At 41.8% G+C, this 23,984-nt stretch overlaps 1 protein-coding gene across 1 annotated transcript in view; it reads left to right on the top strand.

Moving 5' to 3' along the window:
* The first annotated feature begins 417 nt into the window (after nt 1-417).
* Nucleotides 418-23,984, top strand: part of SPEF2 (sperm flagellar 2) — a 127,495-nt gene continuing 103,928 nt past the window's right edge. Inside the window, exons 1-6 of the mRNA XM_006761794.2 lie at nt 418-591; nt 9,811-9,913; nt 12,432-12,684; nt 15,600-15,770; nt 18,222-18,362; nt 19,985-20,049. Coding sequence (XP_006761857.1) covers nt 534-591; nt 9,811-9,913; nt 12,432-12,684; nt 15,600-15,770; nt 18,222-18,362; nt 19,985-20,049 — 791 coding nt within the window. The 5' untranslated portion in view covers nt 418-533. The remainder of the gene's footprint in view (nt 592-9,810; nt 9,914-12,431; nt 12,685-15,599; nt 15,771-18,221; nt 18,363-19,984; nt 20,050-23,984) is intronic.

The following is a 23,984-nucleotide window of genomic DNA, read 5'->3' as shown; positions in this document are numbered from 1 at the left end:
GGTGAAGGGATTGGAAAGATGGAGGGAGAAGGGAGGTTTTATGAAGGTGATGACTGATGAGCTAGACCTGGAGGCCAGGCAGTGCTGGCTGAGAGAGGGAATTCAACTCTCTAAAATGTTTTGAGAGGTAAATATTTAATGAAATTTTGTTTTCTGGTCAGATTTTTCCTCCAGGTAATTATTTTTTTTATTGCATTTTGACAAAGACTCTCCCTGTGCTGAAACCTGAGGCCAGGCACCTCTCCCCTCCTGTAAAACCCCAGGGGTCTCTTCAATAGTCTTCCTTGCCCCCCAATCTCAGGTCCTGGGGAGCATCTTGCGCCTGCGCACATCGCAGTCATACCCGCCAGAAGGGGGCAGGCCAGGATTTTCTTTCCTCAGCTTCTGGGTTCGGTGACCCCTCTTCCCCTAGCCTGTTGCTGAGCTCCGGCCGGGATACGCTTCCTTAGCAACGGGTTGCCCGTGGCAACAGGAGGACGCGAACAGGTAGGCTTGGTTTCCCGCCGCTCGCCGTCGGAGGCCCAGGCTGAACCATGTCGGAGATCTTGTGCGAGTGGCTCAACCAAGAGGTGAAGACGTCCCAGACCGTGAGTGAGTGTCACAGCCCCGGGGAGCGGGGTAGGCCGAGCGGGGCCCGCGATGGAAGGCGGCGAGGCTGGCGCGAGCTGCGCAGGTGGGGCGCCCGTGCCGCGGCCCCCTCTTCTTCCGCCCCAGACAGGGCCAGGCTCCTCCCATCCCCACGCTGCCATCCCTGACCTGCTGTGTTGGCAAGCCCACGAAATGTGTGTGCTCCTGGACCCTTAGCAGTACCTTCTCTGAGTGTGTTGCCTCCAGTGTAAAGTAGACCCCCGGCATCCTCTCCATACACCTGCCATCAGGTGTGAGTTAATGCAGAACATGTTGACATGTACACACTTCGCAGGTCCGGCCCCAAATTTACAGACATTAGCTGACGACTGTTCACTCTTGCCCAAAGCTAACTTTATTCGAACCTGACTTCATTCCCAGCCATGCAGTCGCCACCCAAAGTCTCTAAATCTCACAGAGGCGGCTGTACGTGCTGGCATCTGCCCTGAGAGCCAAGGAATCCCAGCTCGGCACCGTGCTCCCTCTCAGCATCTTTCTGTTGTTTCAAAAACAGGCGTTTGTTTTCCAGCTGGGATTGTTTTGGCTCAAGGCAAGAGGTTCTCCGCCCAAACCATTTCAGGCTGTTTTCCCAGAAACACCCTTGCATAACACCAACTTGCTACCTCTCACTGAACACTTAGGCACTTACATCGGACCCTGTGCTAAGCCCTTCATGTCGATTTTCTTATTTAATCATAAAAACAAACAAACAAACAAAAAAACCCCTAAGAGACATTGTCCCAGGTGTACCGATGAGTAAAAGGGGCTGAGAGAGCACGGAGATTTGCTCAGGGTCGCACAGCTAGAATTCGAAGCTAGATCTTTGACGTGTGCTCCCGGGCACTATCTTGTACAACTTTATACGTAGGGAATATATTTTTAAATAACCCAGCTCCCCCAAATTTATTCATGTGAGCTCCTTTTATAGGAATCATTGATCAATTTGAAGTCACAAGAAATACAGAGACTGATCCACCGAGGCCTGTTGTAACTTCACAGGGCATAACCTAATTCCACGATGGTTAGGTGCCAACGGTAGACTTATTAGCGTTCGTTTAGAAGTGATTCTGTCTTCATGTTACTTGCTGGGACAGAGAGAACAGGAGAAGAATGCCACAGGAGTGCATGTGCTTCCTTGACGAGGTTGAATAATGGTTCAGTCATTTTTCAGAGGCAGCTACAGTCCGTTGATTTCTGGATCATTCTGAAAGGCAGAAGTTGATTTGGATAAAGCACGTTATTGACCTCTGTGTTGCCTGGACTGCCCTGAATATCAGCTGTAAAGAAAAAGAATTCTAATGATCCTTAACTGAGAAATCTCCCTCCTCTTACCGGAGGGAGGTTTCTGGAGTCACTAGGAACTTGTGAAGTCCCAACATATGCAGACTCACATCTATGTTACAAAGCTAAGGATTCTTCAGTGAGTTACATGTAACTCAGCCATTTCCCCTAGAAAATGGTGCTCAGATGTGTATGGTAATGAAATGTCTTAGAATACACAAAAGTTGCTCAACACAAAATGACACCTGAAATTCAAGCAATTATTTTCATAATGAAAAACAAGTCATGTAATGTTACTAAAGAATTTGCTGTAAAATATGTTAAGGACACTCTATTATTTTCAAAAATAAACATTGGCTCTGCTTTACAAAACTCTTATGAATTCATCATAGGAGGAAACTAGCATCAGAATATTCTCCACAAAAAAAGTGAACATTCTTAAGAATTGAGTAGAAACCTTTGAATTCCATGTACTGTACCAGTCAGATCCTTTGTAAAGATGGATGTACAAGATAGTCCATGCTCTTTTGGATTCTGGGTGTGGCTATGTTGAAAATTTTGCAGTATCCAAAATAGAAATAATCATCTCTAGCTCCCCATTTTATACCTGAAGTAAGAATAAGAATTGCTATGTAGTTGGGAGGGTATTAAATGAGGTTGCAAATGAAAAATACCTACCACAGTTCTTAATACCTACTACATTAAGATACTGAAAAATATATTATCTCAACAATTCTTCTGTCTCTCACTTTATGTTAATGCCTAGTACAGTGCCTGTCATGTGGTGGCATTTAGTAAATAATTGTTTATTACTTGAAAGTCTGCAAGGGAGGCAAGAGTATAGGCTGAATCTTATGGATTTGTTCATCTTGAGAAGGTCACCCTGGAAACATTAACCCTCAGCTTTGTGCATTCAGAAGCTGTTTTATTATTTTAAGCAAGTTCTTGGGAATTGTGTCCTACTAACTGAAATCGCATTTTCCTGATTTTATAAACCAGGGGACCAATTTATTATGAGGCAATGATAGCAGAACAACTGATCCTGGCAATTGAGCCATGCACCATCTTAATGGGCAGGTGCACTCGGGAGAAGAGCAAATTTATAGATCAGATTGCTCACTGACAATCAGAAATTAAGTATTTTTAAAAGAGCTCTCAAATTAAGCTAATATTTATTTGATTTGTTTTACTTATCTGCTCCACAGATATTGTATCTACATAGATGTGACAGGTTAGATTAGATTAGGTTAGATTCTGTTAGAGTCAGATTCCTTCCTTCCTCTCCTCCTCCTCCCCCTCCTCCTCTTTTCCCACCAGCGCAGGAAAAACTCTACTGCTCAATGTTACTTTTCCAGTGTCACTACTACTACAAAAGTTTCTGAAATTACAATATTTGTCTATTCTTTCATTGCAGCAAATCTCTATTCTTAATAAGGTTAATTAATATATCCAAAGATTATAGTTTACATGGTATGTAAAAAAATTAAATAGATACAGTTATAAGAGATAGGCTGTTAATATTTTTGTATAATTGAGTTTCCATAGGTGACTAATTTTGTTCTTTCATATTAAATCCTAGTAATTTTTGTTTTAGAGAGTGACATTTTTTACTATTTGTATTCTTGAGTCTCCTTGTGCACTATCTAGACTTTGTTGATTAGGTCTTATGTCAAGACCTTTTCAAAAGTATCAAATTTTATTTTTTAAAAGGAGCTATTAAAATATTTTATAGACTATTTATATACATTTTATAATATACTAGAGGCCTGCGTGCATGGATTCATGCACCGGTGGAGTCCCTCAGCCTAGCCTGCACCCTCTCGCAATCTGAGATCCCGCAGGGGTTGTTGGACTGCTGGTTTTGGCCCTATCCCTACAGGGCCTCTGGGGATCGGGCTGAAACCAGCATTCTGACATTCCCTGAGGGATGTACCAACCAGTGTGTGAAGCAGCAGGTGGCTAGGAAGGAGCCTGAGCCTGGGCGGGTGCCTCGCCGCTCCCGCTCATCCCAGCCCTGTGCACCTACTGCTACCACCGCTACCACCTCCGCTTGCTGCTCAGTAGCGCTGCCATGGAGGCAGGAGCAGTTCCTACTGCTGTAGCTGCGCTCGCCAGCGGTAAGCCTGGCTTCTGGCTGAGCAGCACTCCCACTGTGGGAGTGCACTGACCACCAGGGGGCAGCTCTTGCATTGAGCACCACAGCAGTCACTTTAAGCTTTTATATATATAGACCGGCCCGTTTGAAATGAATAAAACTATTGAAAAAAAAAGACCGTACCCTTTTATGTAATGATGTTGACTTTGAATTTATATTAGTTCACACAAACACTCCATCCATGCTTTTGTTCCGGCCCTCCGGTCCAGTTTAAGAACCCATTGTGGCCCTCGAGTCAAAAAGTTTGCCCACCCCTGATATAGATTGTGGTGACTATTATTGGCCTATGATGACCTTACCATATCAAAGATTCATAGAACTTGAGATCTGAAAAGGAATCTCAGACATCATTTAATTCTTCTTTGGCATATAAGATATGTTTAGAGATTTGTTTAGGGTTATACAGCTTGGTAATAGAAAGTTAGCAGTAGATTCTGAATCTGCTGACTTTGAATTCATTCCTCTTATAATCTTAAACCACACATTTTTCTCATGCTTCACCCCTCAGAGTCATTGGGAAATATATTGCTCCTCACATAATACCACAGATTTTGATACTTTCTGGCTAGCTCAGCAGCATTTCCCTTCATTAAAACTTGGCTTCTTTGGACTAGAGATTGAGACAGCAAATCTAGTAACAGAAGGCTTTTGCGTAAATCAGTTTCAAAATTTTAAGATAGGAATTTTCAAGAAAAGAATGTCGCCCGAAATTTAAACCATGAAAGGAGGTTTTAATAACACAGAGATTGCATTTTGAACAGTAAATCTTGGGAAATATGATCAAGTCTTCAAAGGAGAAGATTGGCCACCCTATTCTCACCCTGGAGGAAAATAGATGGCCAGTCTCCTTTATACAAGACCGCAGTATACACCTGTAGTTGAACAAAGTCAGGTTCATTGTCCGGTTGACAGCTGTGGGGCATCTCAGTGAGAGGGTGTGAGAAAGAATTTAAAGCATTTGTACTTGCGTTAGGTGTTTCTGAGGAAGGTCCAAGGAAGTGGCGCTTTGCTGTGAGTTCCATTCTGTCAGAAGCATGGGCATCTGTTTGGCAGGGCACCTTCATAAATCTTACCCAGGAAGTGGAGAGAATAAAGTGCCACAAAGCCACGACTGGTAAAAAAAGCAGCAACATGCCTGGCCGGTGTGGCTCAGTGGTTGAACGTCAACCCACGAACCAGGAGGCCACTGTTCGATTCCAGGTCAGGGCACATGCCTGGGTTGCAGGCTTGATCCCCAATGGCGGGTATGCAGGAGGCAGCTGATCAGTGATTCTTTCTCATCCTTGATCTCTCTCTCTTTCTCTGTCCCCTTCTCCCTTCCTTTCTCTGAAATCAGTAAAAACATTTTTTCTAAAAAAAGCAGCAACCCCTCATAATGGGAAGATTAGTGGGTGTTTGGTCATTATTGTGTTTTGGACAACTTCGTTTTTGTCTGAGTACAAACATGATGACAGAGGGATTTTGTTCTCGTCTTGATCCATCAGCGTCCCAGAGTGGCCTTGTCTGGCGTTGGTGTGCTGTGAACCTGGTTATGTTTGGTAGGAAAATGCCAAGGCCTGGTCCTGAGGGCCAGCCAGTGCCTAGGAACACCAAGGCCTGAGGAGGCCAGGCCGGTTCCCCGTCTCCAGCAGCTGCTCTTCTCTCTCTCAACTAAAAGTAAACTTGCTTGACTTTTTGAATGTGATTGATCATGCAGGCGGGAACGTTGCTCTTCTATTACAGGAAGAGTGAAGGCCATTGAGCATAGAATGGAGAGGTCTACCGACTCTTAGACACGAGTCCAACACCCAGATGTCTCTTTATTCATTTGGTGGCGAACCTTGACCGGAAATGCTGTGACGCTATGTTTAGTCTTTATTTCTCCCACTCGGATGTTTCGCTGTGGAAATCAACTGTGTCTTGTTTGCACGTGTTTCTGGTTGGAGTGTTAGAGCTTATCTGGCCCTGAGTGTCGGCCTGTATCTTAATTTAAAAGACAATGTCAAATATTTGTTCTCTGTATACTGAATCACCTTTTATTTTTTTAAATATATTTTATTGATTTTTTCACAGAGAGGAAGGGAGAGAGATCGTTAGAAACATTGATGAGAGAGAAACATCGATCAGCTGCCTCCTGCACATCTCCCACTGGGGATGTGCCCGCAACCCAGGTACATGCCCCTGACCGGAATCGAACCTGGGACCTTTCAGTCCGCAGGCTGACGCTCTATCCACTGAGCCAAACCAGTTTCGGCTGAATCACCTTTTAGGTAAGAATGTACTGTAGTCATTGAGGATCTATTATTGAGCTTCTGAATCAACTAATTAATATAACCTGTTATCTTAAATTAGGCGGCAGTAAGAATCACAAAAATTGTCACTGAGCATTTAAGACATGCCGGGAATAGCACTGAGCACTTTGCATGCGATATCTCATTTAATTCTCAGACCAACTCTCCTGAGGCAGAGATGCCCAAAGGCCAGTGGCTTCTAAAGGAGCAAGGACTCAAAGCCAGCGAGTCTGCCTCCCCTCGTGGCCGCTTTGGAGTGTGGAAGGCCTGCCTCCTTCCTGCGCTTTCTCTGGCTCAGGGCCCTTCCGGTAGAGAAGCGCAGGGACGATCGCCCCGCGGTCCTGGCCTAATACACACCTTTCACGAAGGCCCGCTTCACTGCTCTCAGCAAATACACGTTAGTGCTGGCGATGAGTTATGCGGCGTGGAAGGTTGGAGGCGCGGTGAGTTGCTGCGACCAGGCTGATCCCGGATGGAAAGCACGTCAGAGCTCAGCATGAAGCCCCTGCCTGGCTCCCATGGGTTAGTTATTTCTCATATTCTTCACTGCTCCTTGTCCTAGTCAACCTGCCTCTTCTTTCCCACAGGAAATGCCAGTTGTTAGTGCAAATTAACTTATAGAGGGGGCTGTCAAGAAATTAGTCATGATATTCAGGAACACACACTGGGAAGAAAAATATGATAAGCCAAAGGGGGGTAATAAATTTTTCTTTGCTTTTGCTTTTTCCCTTATTGTTTCTCTCTTCCCACCCCTCTCTCTCTGACTTCTTACCTGTCTTCTCATACTTTTTAATCTATATGTTCCTAAAATATATATATTAGGAATTCTGATATATATATATATGATAACTTTCTTTTCTTGTCTAATTCCTTGCTTATATTCTTCTTTTTTCTTTATTTTTTTCTACATGTCTTTCCTTTGCTGCTTTTATTGGTTGCTATAGTTTTTCACGCTTCATTCTCTTTTTGGTTTGGGTGGCACGCAGTAAAATCTGCAGTGTCCTATGCATGCAAAACTGCACATAGATTTTTTTTATAATTGTTTATTTGTAGTGAACTCCTTGACAATGAAATAATAAGTGTTTATTGTTCTCCTTTGACCTTTATACCCATAAATGCCTCTATTTTACCCATATCAGAATTTCATTATTAATACAACATGCCAACTCAAAGGAAGTGGGTTATGGTTTTATTTTCCTAGTGAGCTTTTGGTAGCAGTTTGCTACAGACTGTTTGCCTGCCACTTGGAGAGTGATGGAATCAGACACAGTTATCCCCCAGTTATTCATGAGTGAGATTTTAGTATTCAGTCAGCATGAACAGCAGGCCCAGTGCAAAATCCAGAGGGAAGGAGAAGACGAATGAGACCCTCGGAATGCAACATAGCTCCTGAGTGCAAAGCTATGGTCTTTAGACTATCACCAGGAATCCATAGTCTGACAATGGCTCTTTGTCCAGGGGCTCTTCAGAAAACAAAGAGAAGAATGGTGATGGGCTAGGGAAGATAGAAGGGAAACAAGCAGAGAGAAGGAAGCAACCGACAGAAGAGGGGCAAGGCACACCCGGAGCAGCCCAGATGGCACAGTGAGGGCAGTGGTGGCAGGTGAGACCAGGGCACAGCAGAGGTGGCCAGCAATGGGGGGTCTTCAAGGAAAGGGGAAAGCAGCTGTGACTTGGGAGGAGGAGGTGGTGGCACACCTCTGTCCTTTGGAGGTGGAGACAGCCATTTGGATTTCAGTTGCTTCAAACAACTACTACTGTATGATGCCAGAAGACATGGCCAATAGATGCTAACACTAGACTCATCCTGAGTGAATGGAATCGGTTCTGGAGCTCATCCTGAGTGAATGGAATCGGTGGGAATCATTGGCACCATTGTTTATCTATTTTATTATTATACTTGAGGCCCGGTGCACAAAATTGTGTATGGGTAGGGTCCCTAGGCCCGGCCGGCGATCAGGGCCCATTGGGGCCTTGCAGCTGCCGGCTGGGCCTCCCTTCCCTGGCTGCCAGCTACTGGCCTGGGGCCTTCCTTCATTCTGCACCGCTCCCAGGTGGTCAGTGCACATCATAGCGAGTGATCTGTCGCTCAGTCGAATTCCTGCCGGGACAATTTGCATATTAGGCTTTTATATATATAGATGGTTCAACCTAAATATTGGAGTATTATGAAGAGTATAAAATATACAAAAATTAGGAAGGCTTTGGGCAAAATTGTGGGCTAGTGTCCTAAATGCAAGAATCTTATTCCTGTGATAACATGTTGTGTTCTGAATGAGGTCTCTGGGCTGTGGCCTTTATGGAACAACTGGCTTTGCCCCACTGCAACCTCACACCAAGCATCAGATCGACAAATTCAACATTTCTTCATATTCAATTTGCCACCTGATTTATCAATCAAATAGATACAAGAGGATAATCTGGCACAAATAAGTTTATGATACTACAATGACATATAATATTTTGACTGCTATTGCTTAAAAGACCCTTAAAGAAACATGTTGAAGATGTCTGCAGGATTTTGAAATCATTTGAGAGATGATGGCAGTGTCCTATGATAGTATAATGTATCAAATTTTATACATCACCCTTGAATACCATGTAACCCTATATCCTTTACTTCATAAGAAAAATACAAGTGAACCCAAACTAAGGACATTTCTAAATAAAGCAAATTCTGTTTAACACTTTAATTTTCTTTTCTCTGCACTTATCATTAGATGCCTCCTATCTGGCAGGCGTTGTACTAAGCGATTCTTACCATTACCTCTAATCTTTAAAATAGGTCTCCAAAATAGGTGTGGATATGTCCTGTCTGTTCTAGAGATGAGAAACTCAGGAAGTGCACCGCTACTAAGGGGCAGAGCCAAGATGTCCACATCCGTGTCTCTGGCTCCAAAGCCTGCTTTCCTCTCTCCATCGTTACACACAACTGGACCCGAGTCGCCTTCCGTAGCACCAAGGGGAAGCTTGACTGGGTCCAGTTGGCTGTATTTAAGAAGGTGCAGATGGTTTTGTGAAATGTCCATTGTAAAAAGGTTAAAATTAAGTCTTCATTTTGTTTTAGAAAGTTATATTGTACCTTGCTTGGTCAGAATACTGTGCTATCACCACCCACAGGTTGTACTGATAACTAAGGAGCTGCAGCGTGATTTTATAAAATACATGGAAGGTTTGTTTTTAAATAGAAGGTGACGAATTTTACTGGTTGTGTTTTAATTTGGTCAGAAGTTGTCTTTCCTTTCAAAATTTCACATGTCACCTAGGATTCATATGTTTATGCAGGAGTTTTTAGAAGACATCTGCCATTAAACTTCAGTCTTTTTATTTGCTTATTAAAATAATATTTCTAGAATTAATTTTTTGGAATTTTGAGTTCAAATTAAATGGTGGAGTTTCACTCTATAAATAAATAATTAAAATATATAGACTTTCTGTGCAACATATTGATTTTTTAATCTCTATGCTTAAATCCAGGCCCCAAGTCATTTGCAAAGGCGTTTTCCAGTGGCTATCTCATTGGAGAAGTTCTGCACAAATTTGAACTCCAGGATGACTTTTCCGAATTTTCCCAAAGCAAGTGAGTCAGATGATTTCTTACTTAAAAAGGGGGTCAATTCCTCTGGCATCTGCACGGCTTTAGCCCCCAACAGTAACTTTTAAGAATCATCAATCCCAAGATCCCTTTTAAAGCCTCAACCGAGCCAGAACGCCTTTGGTGTGGAGCTTGTCTCTTCCTCCTGCGTTGATAACGTGCGGAATTGCAATTTCTCCACCTCCTCGTCGCTTGTTCATTGCCTGTCTTATCGCAGCCATCGAGTGGCTTCGGGCAAACGTGTAACGACCTGAACCCACCGTTACAGTGTCTTACAGAGTCCTGCTCCCAGATCCCCCGTGCTGCCTGTGCATCCCGCCCACCTCAACCCTGGGCAGCCACTGATCTTTTTCCTGTCTCCATATTTTTGCCCTCTCTAGCGTGTCCTCTACCTGCAATCATAGAGTGTGCGGCCTTTTGAGATCGGCTTCTTTCACTGAGTAATGTTTACTTAAGGTCCCCCCGACAGCTTTTCATGGCTTGAGAGCCAATTTCTTCTAAGTGATGAGTAACATCCCGCTGTCTTCCTGTCACGCGGTTTACGTACCCATTCACCTGCAGAAGGGCATCATGGTTGCTTCCAAGTGTTGGCAGTGACGAATAAAGCCTCTGGACACGCCCACAGGCGGGGTTTTGTGTGGACAGACAGTTTCAGTTCTTTTGAGTAGACACCAAGGAGCAAAATCGCTGGATTGTAAGGCTCTTGCTTATTTTTACATATTTTTGAGGAGCTTTAAATCTGACCTCTCAGGCGGCTGCTGGGTTTTACAGCTTTCTCTGTGGCAACGCTGCTGGGCTCCAAGGCTGCCATGGAGCGGGGAAGAGGGGCATGGAAATGGGCGAGTTAAAATGACAAAAAAAGTGTTTGGCTCAGCACAAAGAGCATCGGCCTGGGGACTGAAGGGTCCCGGGTTTGATTCCAGACTAGGGCACGTATCTCGGTTGTAGGCTCACTCCCCAGCTCTGGTTGGGCTGTGTGTGAAGGGTGTCTCTCTCACATCAATGTTTCTCTCTCTGCCTCTCTCTCTCCCTTCCACTTTCTCTAAAAAAAACAATGGAAAAATATTCTCAATCCTCAGGTGAGGATTAACACAAAAGAAAGAAATAAAATGACTGAAAGCTCTCATTGCTGACTGAGATCGGCTATTGCTGCTACTGCAGCTGTCGTTTTTAAATCAGTGCTGCTTGGATTGTTACAGGCCTTTGACTAATTTCCAGAATTATGAAAAAGTCAATGGATAGGGTTCGTGCCAGGTTTAGGGCTTGGCAACCTGAACACAGGGCAGCTTTCCCATCTCACCCCACCTTTGGATGGGTGTGCGCCCTGCTCATCATCACAGGTAACAGCCTGCTTTCCCCACTACAGAGGACTCTTGCCCACTGAGAGCCATTGCAATCCCCAAGATGGGGAGGAGACCTACTGCTCCTGACAAAGGAACACCCTCCATCTTTAGTTTGTGGAACAGCCCACTTTTTTTCCAGGACAACCAGTCCTTTAAAGAAGGCAAGGACCAGTAAACCCATGGATATGACCTTTGTACTAGTGCATTTGGTGGAGAGAGAATCCTTCTTTGTTAAAATCTATCTGGGGGCAGCTGTCTAGGGCCAGAGCTCATGTTTTGAGGATTTTTGTCTAATAATTTTTAGTTGCTTTACACTAAAATGTAAACAATAAAGTAAGTATATGTTGCTAATAACTAAGTTATTTGCCTTGGAAAAATCTAAATCCTAACACACCTAACACTGAAAGAATTCTCAGTTTTAGAATATTTTTAGTCTGTCTCAAAAGGTGGGAAATGAACAGATTACTTAAAAGGATGAAAAATAAAGAGACACAGATACCCCAGAGAGGGCGGCTTCTACTTGCTCTGAAACATGTATTCCCTCACCGAGTGGCAAGAAGAGGAGATAGGTAATCCCTTGGCAAATTAGCACTGCAAATAGGGAGGGGGAAGACTTTTCCCAGAATTCAGTTCTTTTCCTTAGAGTCATGACTTACATCACATACTCTGTCTCCAGAGCAAAGATGTCCCAGTGGTTTCTCTGTGTTCAAAAACATCTAAGTTGACAGTGCAGTATTCAGGGCTATTTTCAGACTCTAGTAATAATATCATTTGAAGAAATGGACATTTAATTTTTTATTTTGACTTCTGAGTAGTGGTATTTTTCAAAACCATTGTTTCATTTTTCCCTTAGGAGAAGGAATCTAGTTATCTGGTTTTGTATTGACTTCTTATAACCATTCCAACATCTCTTTTAGCAGGAAAGTGTATAAAATGAATGAGTTTTAATTTAGCCATTTGAAGAGAAATACTCGTAAATGCATAAATTTCAGGACAATAGGAGAGCTCAATGTGTTTGCACGACTGAGTGGTTTTAGAGAGGAATGATATATTTTAAAAGAACACAGCATACTTCAGACGATTGGACCGCGATAGTATCTCTGATATTTGTTTTTAATCCAATGCCAGTGTCTAAATATGTAAAATATTTTAATGCCTAGTGTTTCGAGTGCCAAGCTGAATAATTTTTCTCGCTTGGAGCCAACACTTCACCTCCTGGGTGTGCAGTTTGATCAGAAAGTGGCTAGCAACATTATCACAGAAAAGCCTGGTGCAGCAACGAAACTCTTATATCAGCTGTACACGACTCTCCAGAAAAAGAAGAAAAGTGGACTGACTGGGGCGGAAATGCAAACCATGCAGCCCCTGATCACCATGCGACTTCAGAACATCAAAAGTGAGGCTTTCCGAGATGTAAGTACAGAAGGAAACGCGAGAAGCCCCAGGGGGTGTACGTGTCCCTTCTGCGGCCCTTATGTGCTTGGCTATAGTGGGGTTTTACTTTATATTAATAGTTTCAATGCATTTATCCATGTTTAATATCTCTCTCATGCTATCCACATTTCCAATAGCTTCTCAAATTGTTTGTTCCTAAGCCCCTGGGCTTTGATGCCTACTCCTCTCTCTCTAAGTGTAGCCATGTTTGCTTATGGACCTACTGACGTGGCTCCTGGCTTCAGGCTTTGCCCCTAAACTCCACTTTCACCGGGTTCTTCTTTTGCTTACAAACCTTCTGTTTTACATATATCCTGTCTCCCCATTTAGACTGACAAGCAACAGCTTTCACTAAATGTTCTTAGTCTGTCTTGTAAACATTATTTCTTCATAGTCCTCAGTAGGAAGCCTCGCTTCTGCGTTGATTGGCAGCCTGTCCTTGCTTGTCTATTCCTGCTCTTTCCTTTTCTCAGCCAGGCTGACTCCTCTCACCTCTCCTTGTCCCCACACTTCTCTCCATCTGCTCCATCTCCTGTGCAGCCTTCCCAGGACACATGGGCGCTTCACGGGCACCTCCTTGGGGACAGGTAATCCTCACTCTCTGGTGTTAACCTTCTGTTCCTCATATCGCTGCTGACTTTCAGTATTGATTTGTCTTATGACCGCATAAGATTTTCAGTCTTTCAAATTCAAGGGATATGCCTAGTACCATGCTTTCCTTCAACATTTTGACCACTCACTACACATGTTTTGATAAGTTGATAGAACTTCCTAGGTGGCAATCGCCTTCAGTTCCGGTTCTATTTCCTTATGGTCAGTGAAATGCATTAACTTTTCCAGGTCTCTAGGATAATGGCGAGTGCTGCACTGTTGCAATGCACTACATGGAAATGGAAGTAACTAAAATTTTTAGTTTAATTTTGAAGCAATAAGTGACATAATAGATGTGAAGGACAGTTCTACTTTCAGCTATGTCTATGCTTAATGGACAGCCTTGTGAGCCTGGTAACAGAATGAAGTCAGGACCCACGAGAGCTAGAAATTAGATTAGGCTTAAAGCTGAATCACAGGATTGCATCTTGAGTTCTTCACTTGCAAGCTGATTACCTTTGGGCCAGTCTCTAGAACAGTATTAATTATCCCAACTGTAAAAACAATGATGATTGTCTCTATCTACTTCAGAGTTAGGCTTTTTTTTTTAACTTCAAGGAACAATAGACAAGACATTGTAAAGTACAGGATAAGCAGCAGTAACAAATTCTACAGAGCTGGGTAGATGAGGCCAGACTAGAGACCATTGGGTTTCATGTTGGCCCTGGGTGACCTACCAGAGTCAGCCAATCATCCATTGAACACTTATATGTTGGGCTCCTACTCTAAGCCAGGCACTTGCACAATGAACCCAAATCCTCTTAGAGCTTACATTTTAGGGTGAGAAAAATGTTTCGGTTTAGTGGTTAGATTGCAGTGAGTTTGAGGAATAAATTGGAGATGAGAAAGATGGGAGCCATAGACTATTCTTTCAAGAAATGTGAAGGTGAAGGAGAAAAGGAAATAAGAGCAATAGCTGTGGGAGAGAAGCTCAAGGGAAGCGTGAGACTTTGTTTATGGATAGAGATACTGGGACAACCTGCTGGTTGAGGTAACGGAAATCAGTGGCCGGAGATGCCTGGTGTGAGGAAGAAGTGGAAGGAGAGCCTCTGGGAGGAAAGGGGAGGAATGAGGCAGGGGTTCAGTTGAAGGAGTAGAGCTGACACTCTTCAGTCCCAGATGGAGGAAGACACTGGTGTTTATTATGTAGAAATAACAAAACTCACTAATTTTAATGATGTGCCAAGCCCTGTTCCAGGTGTTTTCTATATATATTATCTTGCCTAATATTATTTCGCATCGGTCCTATGAGATAGGTATTTTTTCTCTCCCCGCTTTGCAGATGTGAATCTGAGATACGGAGGTTAGAACACTTGCCCAGCTTTACAGAGCAAGTAGCTAAAACTCAAACCTGAACATCTGACTCTAGGAGCCACACACTTAACAGCAGGCTCTCTGCGGTCTCCGTGGGTACTTCCTGGGTTGGGGGGAAAGTAGGAATGAAGTTGAAGACATAGATATGTGTTGAAGCAGAGAGGTAGGCTGATCAAGGATCCTACATTGTTGCTGTCCCTGTGGAGATGGAGGCCAGGCCATTTTTCATAGAGAAAAGGGCCGAAGGTGTGGAGGAGCTTAAAGTCAGCTCAGAGGTCCTCAAACATTCTTCTGAGTAAGTGGCAGGACCCACTGAGGCCATATTAGGAGGACCGATGTTATCTTTTCTTGCTTTTTTTTTTTTTTTTTTTTTTTTTTAGTAAGTCTTCAGCTTCAACGGAGATTACTTCTGAATATAAAAGTTTTAGTTAAATACATGGTCCATGTTTCTGTGTCCCACTTTACAATCATCTTTAAAAGTTTATTTTCTTATAATATCGCATTCTCTAGTGGCCTGGAAGTTTTAATGTTTCCTCACTTGTTACTAGGAAGAGAAAGGCTCAAGTGATAGAAAGAACCTGACTTATATCCTCTCTCACTTGTTGAAATTGGTTTTATAAAATTATTTTTATAAAAATATATTTCCAATAATTTAAATGCTATTTATTAAAAATTTAACTCAGGACAAGAATTTACTATACAACTATATATATCAGATTATTTTGTAAGAAAGAATTCGAGTCATATTTTTGTATTCTCTCCTTACATCAATTAAGGATGTGAGTCATTAGAATGGGGCTTATTTTAGCAACCAACAATAGTATCTTACAGAAATTTTATTTCAAAGACAAATTTTATGTGTGCTTATAACAACAATATACTCTTTATTCTCTAATAATGGCATCTTTTGAAATGCTTTCTTCATTTAGAGACTTAGAAACCTGATACCACGTCAAACCGATTTCAATCTGATGCGGGTTACTCACAAGTTTCAAGAAAAATACGTACACATGAAAGAAGATGTTGTCCGCATGCAATCTGAGAAACTTGAAAAATTTCAAAAACTCAAGGAACAACAAAGATGTTTTAATATGGAAAAGGTTCTCTAGCACAATTTTAACAAAAATTCATGAGTGCATAGCATACTGTGTGACTGATGCCTGAAGTACACATTGCATAAGCATTAACGTACCCCAAGTTGCATGCTGCTGAGGCACGATGCGACGCATGCTCTGCCTGCTCCTACCTCTCTCTGCTTCACTTTCCCCTTGTCGCCATCTCCGCTTCTGCTCACTGTCACCTCCACTCATAGCTAAGAAGCGAGAACTGCCATTCTCTGGAATGGCAGGACAACTTGATCCAGCGGTTCTCAACCTGTGGGTTGCGACCCCTTTGGGGGTCGAACGACCCTTTCACTGGGGTAGCCTTAGACCAAGGGAAAACACATATATAATTACATATTGTTTTTGTAATTAATCACTATGTTTTAATTATGTTCAATTTATAACAATGAAAATACATCCTGCATATCAGATATTTTACATTACAATTCATAACAGTACCAAAATTACAGTTATGAAGTAGCAACGAAAATAATTTTATGGTTGGGGGTCACCGCAACATGAGGAACTGTATTTAAGGGTGGCAGCATTAGGAAGGTTGAGAACCACTGCTTTATAAGATGTCTGGTAGAAATCAGTGAATCAGATGCATTAGTTATTGGGGGAGGGGGTGCGCTCCTGGCTCCTCAGCAAAGGCTGTGGCCATTGTCACCACTGAGGGAGACAGAGTGGACATTTCTTCTCTCCTCTTCCTCCTTTGCCACCCCTTGGCCTTCCTCTCCTCCCCCATTTCTCTCTTCCTGGCAATGTGGCTTGCTTCCCTTCCCAGCCCCCTTAAACCTCTCAGCATCTTCCTGGCCCTTCAGGTTTTGACTGACTCCCTGCTGCTTCTCCTGTTTCTCTGAAAGTCTTTTGTGATCTCCTCTGACATGATGGACTTGAGAGGACAAGAGTGTGTGGAGGCATCACAGACTTTGCAGAGAATTGCAGGGGGCTGTGTGTATGGAATGTGTAAACTGCAGGCAAAATAATTACATTGCACACTATAACTCACTTTATATAAATTCATATATTTAAAATGATAAGAAGTTAACATATCCTGAATGTAACCAACTCCTCATGAGGAGGGAGGGAAGGATGAGGGAAAACTCTGGAAAGTCTTAGGATCACATTACTTGCCACAGACTGCAAAAGGGGGTGGGCTTCCCTGGGCATTTCGTGGTGAGGAGACAGGCACTCTCAGTGTTTAGGCTGGGACGGGTGCTGGGACTCCAGGTGGAACCAGCCTGCCCAGCCTTGATGTGCCGAGGCTTCTGCAGAAAGCCTCCAAAGAAAGTTGGGAAAAACAACTTTAAATATCCTGAAATAAACTGTTAAAATGATAAGAAGCAAATAGGACAAAACGGAGAGCCTAGCTCTTCCTGGTTTTCTTAAGATAAAGGATAAACATATGGCAGTTAAGTAACAATTTGCATTTTAAAAAAGGAACTGAAGAAAATTTTAGAATTATTTTATTTCTGACTTGTTTCTTATTGACATTTCTTATCTTTAGATGTAGATACTAATGATCTCATTCGTTTTAATATATTGCTTTAGTAGTAAAGTCATGATTAGTTTCATGTTACCTTCTAAATCATTTATTTGTAAAATATTTTACCTAATTTTTTTTATTATGCCCTTCTGCTTATGTCTTCTTAAAATAATTATTGCTTACATAGAGAAGAGATGATTTTGTAATCATCTTACATGACTTAGTGACATGATATGAATTCAGTATTTTATGAATTCAGTGTTTCAGTGTGACTGAGTTTGGGGGAAGTTTGTCATTTCTATTGAGTACCCAGGGGTCCTCCTAAAGACCTTCTCCTAGACCAGTGATGGCGAACCTATGACACGCGAACTCATTTTTTTGGTTGATTTTTCTTTGTTAAATGGCATTTAAATATATAAAATAAATATCAAAAACATAAATCTTTATTTTACTATGGTTGCAAATATCAAAAAATTTCTATATGTGACACGGCACCAGAGTTAGTTAGGGTTTTTCAAAATGCTGACACGCCGAGCTCAAAAGGTTCGCCATCACTGGCCTAGACTGAGCTTCCTCTTCAGATCATCTTCAGACAGAACTTTCTCTTCCCACTATCAGGCAGGTCACGGAGGTGGAACTGAGAAAGGATCGTACTCGTGTTTGTGTGTGGGAAACCTTCACATTCCTTTTCCTATCAGCACCCAGAATGAAAATGCACACAATGGACTGGTATAACTTGGGGACTCGAAAACTGTGTTTTAATATCATACTTTACAAACTAAGTCATGTTGACACCTGCTTTGTAACATCCTACAGTTGTGACCCCCAGTCCATTGGTTAGTTGATGAGTTCTGAAAGCTTCAATGGGGAAATTGTGTGAATGTGTTCCTATGAGTGTGTGACATTGCCTCTTAGTCTGATGAACTGAATGACTAAACTAATATCTATGGGGTATTCAGCAACGCTTGAGCAGAAGACGACAAAATGAAATAATGGCCAAAATCCAAGCGGCTATCATACAGATTCCAAAACCGACATCAAATCGTACTCTGAAAGCAATTGAGGCCCAAAAGATGATGAAAAAGAAAAGAGAGGCAGAGGTAGGTGATAGTCCTTTCATACTGGGTTGTGTTTATCTTAATAAAGGAATGATCGTTCCTTAAAACATATAGAGAGATTTCTCAAAACTGCTTACTTTCTTTACAAATTATCTCTGGCATGTCCCTTCTCATGAAAACGCTTCCCCGGTATGCACATTCAGTCCGTTTCACACTGTTATTTGTTCAGAAACAGAAAATGCAGCTCTGGGCCAGAGATGACAGGCTCTGGTTAAGTGACAGCACCTGTGTGAGTGCCCGTGCTGAGGGTTCTGTGATCGCTAATGAACTGGGTCAGCATGACTCCCGTGGGTGCCACAGGGGCCAGCTGAGGGCACATACCATGCCTGTGCTATTCCTCCCTAATGTGTTCACTCAGTTGCTCCTTGCCAGGCTGCACTATTTTTCTATGAATCCTAGACATGTTGAGTGATTTGCTTGTTTCCAGTCTATTTAAATTTAAGTTACCCACACAAGTGAGTTTTGCTAGCGATCCATGCCAAAGGATACCATCTGATTCTGTTCTGTGGGGGAATTATAGTATATTTTGATATAAATTCCTGTGGTTTGCATACCACTACAATAATGACCCAAGAAGAAGACTAACAGCTACCATTTATTGAGCATCTGCTATATGTCAAGCTATGGATTGGACGCTTGACACAATCTTTAATTTATACATAACTCTCTAGGTAGGCTATTCTTTTGCCCATTTTGTAGATAAGGAAACTGGGACTCAGAAAGCTGGCATGTTCTACTCAAGCTCACAATGCTGGCAAAGCAGAGTTGGCAGGTCTACATTTATTTTTTTAATTAAAAAAATCCCGTGTGTGGATTCTAAGAAATATTACCCATGGATGTTTTCTTCTGACCATATTTTAGTAAAGTACATAATTCTTATATTTCCTAGAGTTGATTAAATTTTATTTATTCATGGAAAATAGAGACCATTATAAACTTTTGAACAATAATAGATACAGAGGCAGAGCTGCCTCAGATTGTCAAACTGCAGCGGGAAGGCCAGGGGACACTGGGGGATAGGGGAGGGTAGGGGACTGTCGGGGGCGGGGGGAAGGACACATATGTAATAGTCTTTGTAATACTTTAAGCAATAAAAAAAAGAAATCTGGAATTAAAAAACAAAGCAAAACAAAATAAATAAATAAATTTTATTAATAAATGCAGTAGACAGAGGATGAACTAATAGAGAGCAAATTAATTGTGTAAATGAGGCTGCATGAGACAGTGATTTTTAAAGAAATATTTATATCCAAAAATGCGTATCCTCATTTATAAGAATTGCAATTAAAAATCTCAACTATAACTTAATAAATGTTTTTAAATTTAAAAATAATTGTGTCCTAACTCTACTAAATTCAGAGCTAAAATGTGAACTAAATGATTCAGGTTAAGCATTTTTCATATTTTTTAGGTATATTTAGTCCAGAGTAGAAGTAACAGATCAGAATTTTAGAAATTTGCTGGAGTGTGGCTTTTCCAATCTCACTTCCTAATTAGCTTGAGTTAGAAGTGCATGTTACCTTGTAAATTTGAATAAATAGGGTATGTGGCAGTTTTCAATGATTTTTAGAGGCAGAAAACTGATAATGAATTTTTTTTTAAAGGATGTGGCCAATGAGATTAAGGAATTTGAAGCATTACTTAAAAAGGATCTCCAAGCAAAAGAAAGGTGAGATATGAACTATTTTAATAATCACAAAGCTACACTCTTTTTAAGCTGTAGGTTTTGAATATTTGGAATAGTGTACCTGGAATAGCTGTTCTGAAGACCTTTTCACTCTGTAGATGCTTCATTATGACAGTACACGAAAGAATATAAATGACTTAAAGTTCAGATTAATGGTTCATTAACAACTTTTGGAAAGTTCAATAGGGAAAATGGCTATTATAATGCGAAGTTCAATTATTTTTCTATTCTCTGCTTAACATTTTTTAAGCTCAAATTGTTTCAAGTTTAAGTTTGTCACAGTAAAACCTTTATTAGACGCTAGTTGGTTTCTTATGTGTCTCCTCAGCGTTTACCACAGAGATTCAATAAAGAGTTGTTGAATCAGTTTGTTGACCAAACGTCACTAAGTCAGTTTGGTGACTTTATTGAAAAAGTGCCTGGTTAATGGGCTTCATTTGCCCAAAGATAAAGATCTTCTATTGGGGGGTTCATTGACTCACTATAACTGATTAAGGACTATGTATAATATAGGAGCAGCTTGAGGTGTTTTTCTTTTTTTTATGTAAACTATCAAACTCTACTCAATCTATAGAATTTAAATTTATTGACTGAAATAAATCTTTGTCAAAGAAGAAAGGCACAAGTTATATACTTCAGTTCCGTATTAATATTTCTGAGGGAAGGAAACAGTGTCAGATGAGGAGGAATAAGAAAAAGCTAGGAAAAAATGGCGCAGAAGTCAGATGTGGCAGGGAAGTAAAGCCGGATGAAGAATGCATGCAGTACTTTCCCTCTCTCCTCCCCTCTCCCCAGCAGAAACTCCTAATGCCTGGCTACGGTTCCCACTCCCATTTTCTAGTGCTGCCCCGACTCCATGAGAAAGCACAATCCATGCCCACACACCCAGGTGGCCGCTGCCTGAACCCACCACATCCACATGACTGGCCCATGAAACCACTGCATTTCTCCCAACTCTTTCACTCACCTCACCAGTCACACACTCTGGAGCAGGGGTCCTCAAACTTTTTAAACAGGGGGCCTGTTCACTGTCCCTCAGACCGTTGGAGGGCCGGACTATAGTTTAAAAAAAAACTATGAACAAATTCCTATGCACGCTGCACATAACTTATTTTGAAGTAAAAAAACAAAACGGGAACAAATACAATATTTGTATTTGCATGTGGCCCGCGGGTTGTACTTTGAGGACCCCTGCTCTGGAGCGATAAACACATGACATCCACCAGCACGACCATCTTGGAGTACTTCGTTACTTTCTGGTGGATGGTGGTCTCTGTGGCCCCAGGGCCAACTCCTTTCCTAGGACACCACACAAGTTAGCAGCCAGAGGTGACACCAAGCACAGTAGCATCTCCCATTCCCTGCCCCAGCATCCATTCCAATTGATTCGTGACCTTGCCCTGTCGGTTAGATGATTCAAAGATCATCTCTGTACAGCATGGCTGCAGGCACGCACTCTGCTTTCCGGGGCCTTTGCTAACTGGACCTGAGCCTCGGTCTCTCTACCAGTTAGCTCTGGAAACCGCCAGACAAGAGTGGGTTGAAGTAGGTGGATGTTTACTTCGTTCTTGTGTCACAGAAATCAGAGCGTAAGCATCCAACGTGTGTGCTGCAGCTCCAAGGTCCTCAAGGACTGCGCTCCTCTGTGCCTTTTGCTCTCTGTCCCCTTGTGTGGTTTGCATCCTCACCGTCCCGTGCACAGATGGCTGCTGGAGCTCCGGCCACTTGGCCCATGTTCCAGTAGCAGGAAGGAAGACAGGCCAAAGTAGCTATCTCCAGTCTTAAATGGCTCCTTTTATGAGCCTCTCCAGAAGGCCCACATAACACTTCTGCTCACATCTGATTGGCTGGAACTCAGCCACACTGTCCTATGCAGCAGAATGGGAGGGTTTGGAGGAGAAAAGGAGGGACATAGCAGTGTCTGTCACAAGTCCTCTCTCTGTAGGAGCCTCCTCTTCATCTTGCCAGACATTTCCCCTGGGCACCATGAATAGCACCTTCCCTTCTCAGAAAGGCACGATAGGGCCCGGGCAGCAAGATTCCCAGGACCAGTCCCCCCTCGCCGTGAACCGACGGGAAATGTGTGAATCCAAATGTCATATTGCAGCAGCCAGCAACCTCAGCTACAGGAGCAAATAGCAGGTCACATTTGTTCTTTGTCTTAAAAAGTAAAGAGGGCCAGCAGCCTTCCCTCAGAAATATTAATACGGAACTGAGGTATATAACTTGTGCCTTTCTTCTTTGACAAAGATTTATTTCAGTCTATAAATTTAAATTCTATAGATTGAGTAGAGTTTGATAGTTTACATAAATCTATAAAGAAAGAGTTTGGGAAATCCTGGGCTAGAGCAAACCTTGAAAGAAAACCAAGGCTATGGTACAGCATGGTCCTTCGGAAGCCTCTTTTGCAATCGCTACTTTTTTTTAAGACATTCTGAATTCTTAGCTTAGACTCTAGCATGTTCTGGGCTCATTGTGAAACCATACCAGTTGATGCCCGAAAGCACTGCAGTCCTCTCCCAGCCAGCTCCTGACAGTTCCTCGGGGATGTCCCCTCACAGTGCGTCTTGTTCCCCTCGTGGAAGAATAAAAGGTCCCAATGGGAACAACACAAGGGTTCCCAAGGCTACTTCTCCCTCACATGTGCGTCTTTACTTTTTAAGACAAAGAACAAATGTGACCTGCTATCTGCTCCTGTAGCTGAGGTTGCCGGCTGCTGCAATGTGACATTTGGATTCACACATTTCCCGTCGGTTCTCCTAACAAGCTGTTTTTAATATTTACAAATTTGGCCAAGGTTCCTAGTACTAATAATTCACACATATCCTAACTCTATGGAAGCCTGGCAAGCAGATAAAAAGAAAACATAATTATTGCCCTCAAAAACCCATATCGAGTAAAATGAATATTCATTCAAGGAAGTATCATGTAGCTTTGTTCAGACCTTTATTGTAATAAGACAACAGATGGATGGGTGGATGAATGAACTGTCTGATAAATAAAGGAGGAAAAGTATATTTGCTATATTATTGGTAGCATAAATACATTGTCAAAAGAGCCATTAATCCATGCCCAATCTAGGAAAAAAATATTTTAAACAACACATTTATGTAAAAATATGCCAAGAATTTTGATGAATGATCTAAAGAAGTTATGTTACATAAATTCATAAATACTTAATTGTACTAAATCATGATATATAGATTGGGATAAACTTTGTCTTCATTACTGAGACTTTGACAGCTACTCAATTTCTGCTCAGCAACTCTCAGTGACAGAATGAACTAAAGGCTGAGCCCCTGCTGATAAAATAACCAGAAATTTAGTGTGCAATTTTAAAAATTATATCACAAGTGTATTATACTTCTTAGCATATCATTTGAAATTTAGCAAACATCAGCTGCATGGCAGGCATACAAGGCCTAAGTACGGAGAGGTGGAAAATTGGATACTTTTCTTATATGCTTTTCTTATGTGCTCAGAGTTCAGCGGGGAGCAGCAAACCTAGAAATAATGAACTATAATATAATGTGATCTGTACTCTAACATGCAGTTATTGCCTCATTGAATATGCACTAGCTGTGCTTTTGCAAGAGTACCTTTCTCTGTATGAGAATTGATGACCATTTAGTTCCTACACGCAATGATAATGTGTCCTGTCTTTTAAGTAAAATTGTTATATTTTAAAATAAATACACTAATAATTTATAATATTAAAAACCATAATTATTCCTAATATTAAAATTCATGATTTCTTGGCAAGCCATATTATGATATATCTTATACACTTGTCTTACATTGTTTATTTTTCATTTATTTTTTTTTATGAGAGATGGCTTTGCTCTTTTTAAAAAATATATATTTTTATTGATTTCAGAGAGCGGGAGAGGGGGACAGAGAGAAAGAAACATCACTGA

This window comes from Myotis davidii, unplaced genomic scaffold (genome assembly GCF_000327345.1).
Source record: "Myotis davidii unplaced genomic scaffold, ASM32734v1 scaffold496, whole genome shotgun sequence".
NCBI classification, from domain to species: Eukaryota; Metazoa; Chordata; class Mammalia; order Chiroptera; family Vespertilionidae; genus Myotis; species Myotis davidii.
The sequence above is the reverse complement of the archived record's forward strand: the minus strand, read 5'-3'. Positions and strand labels throughout refer to the sequence as shown.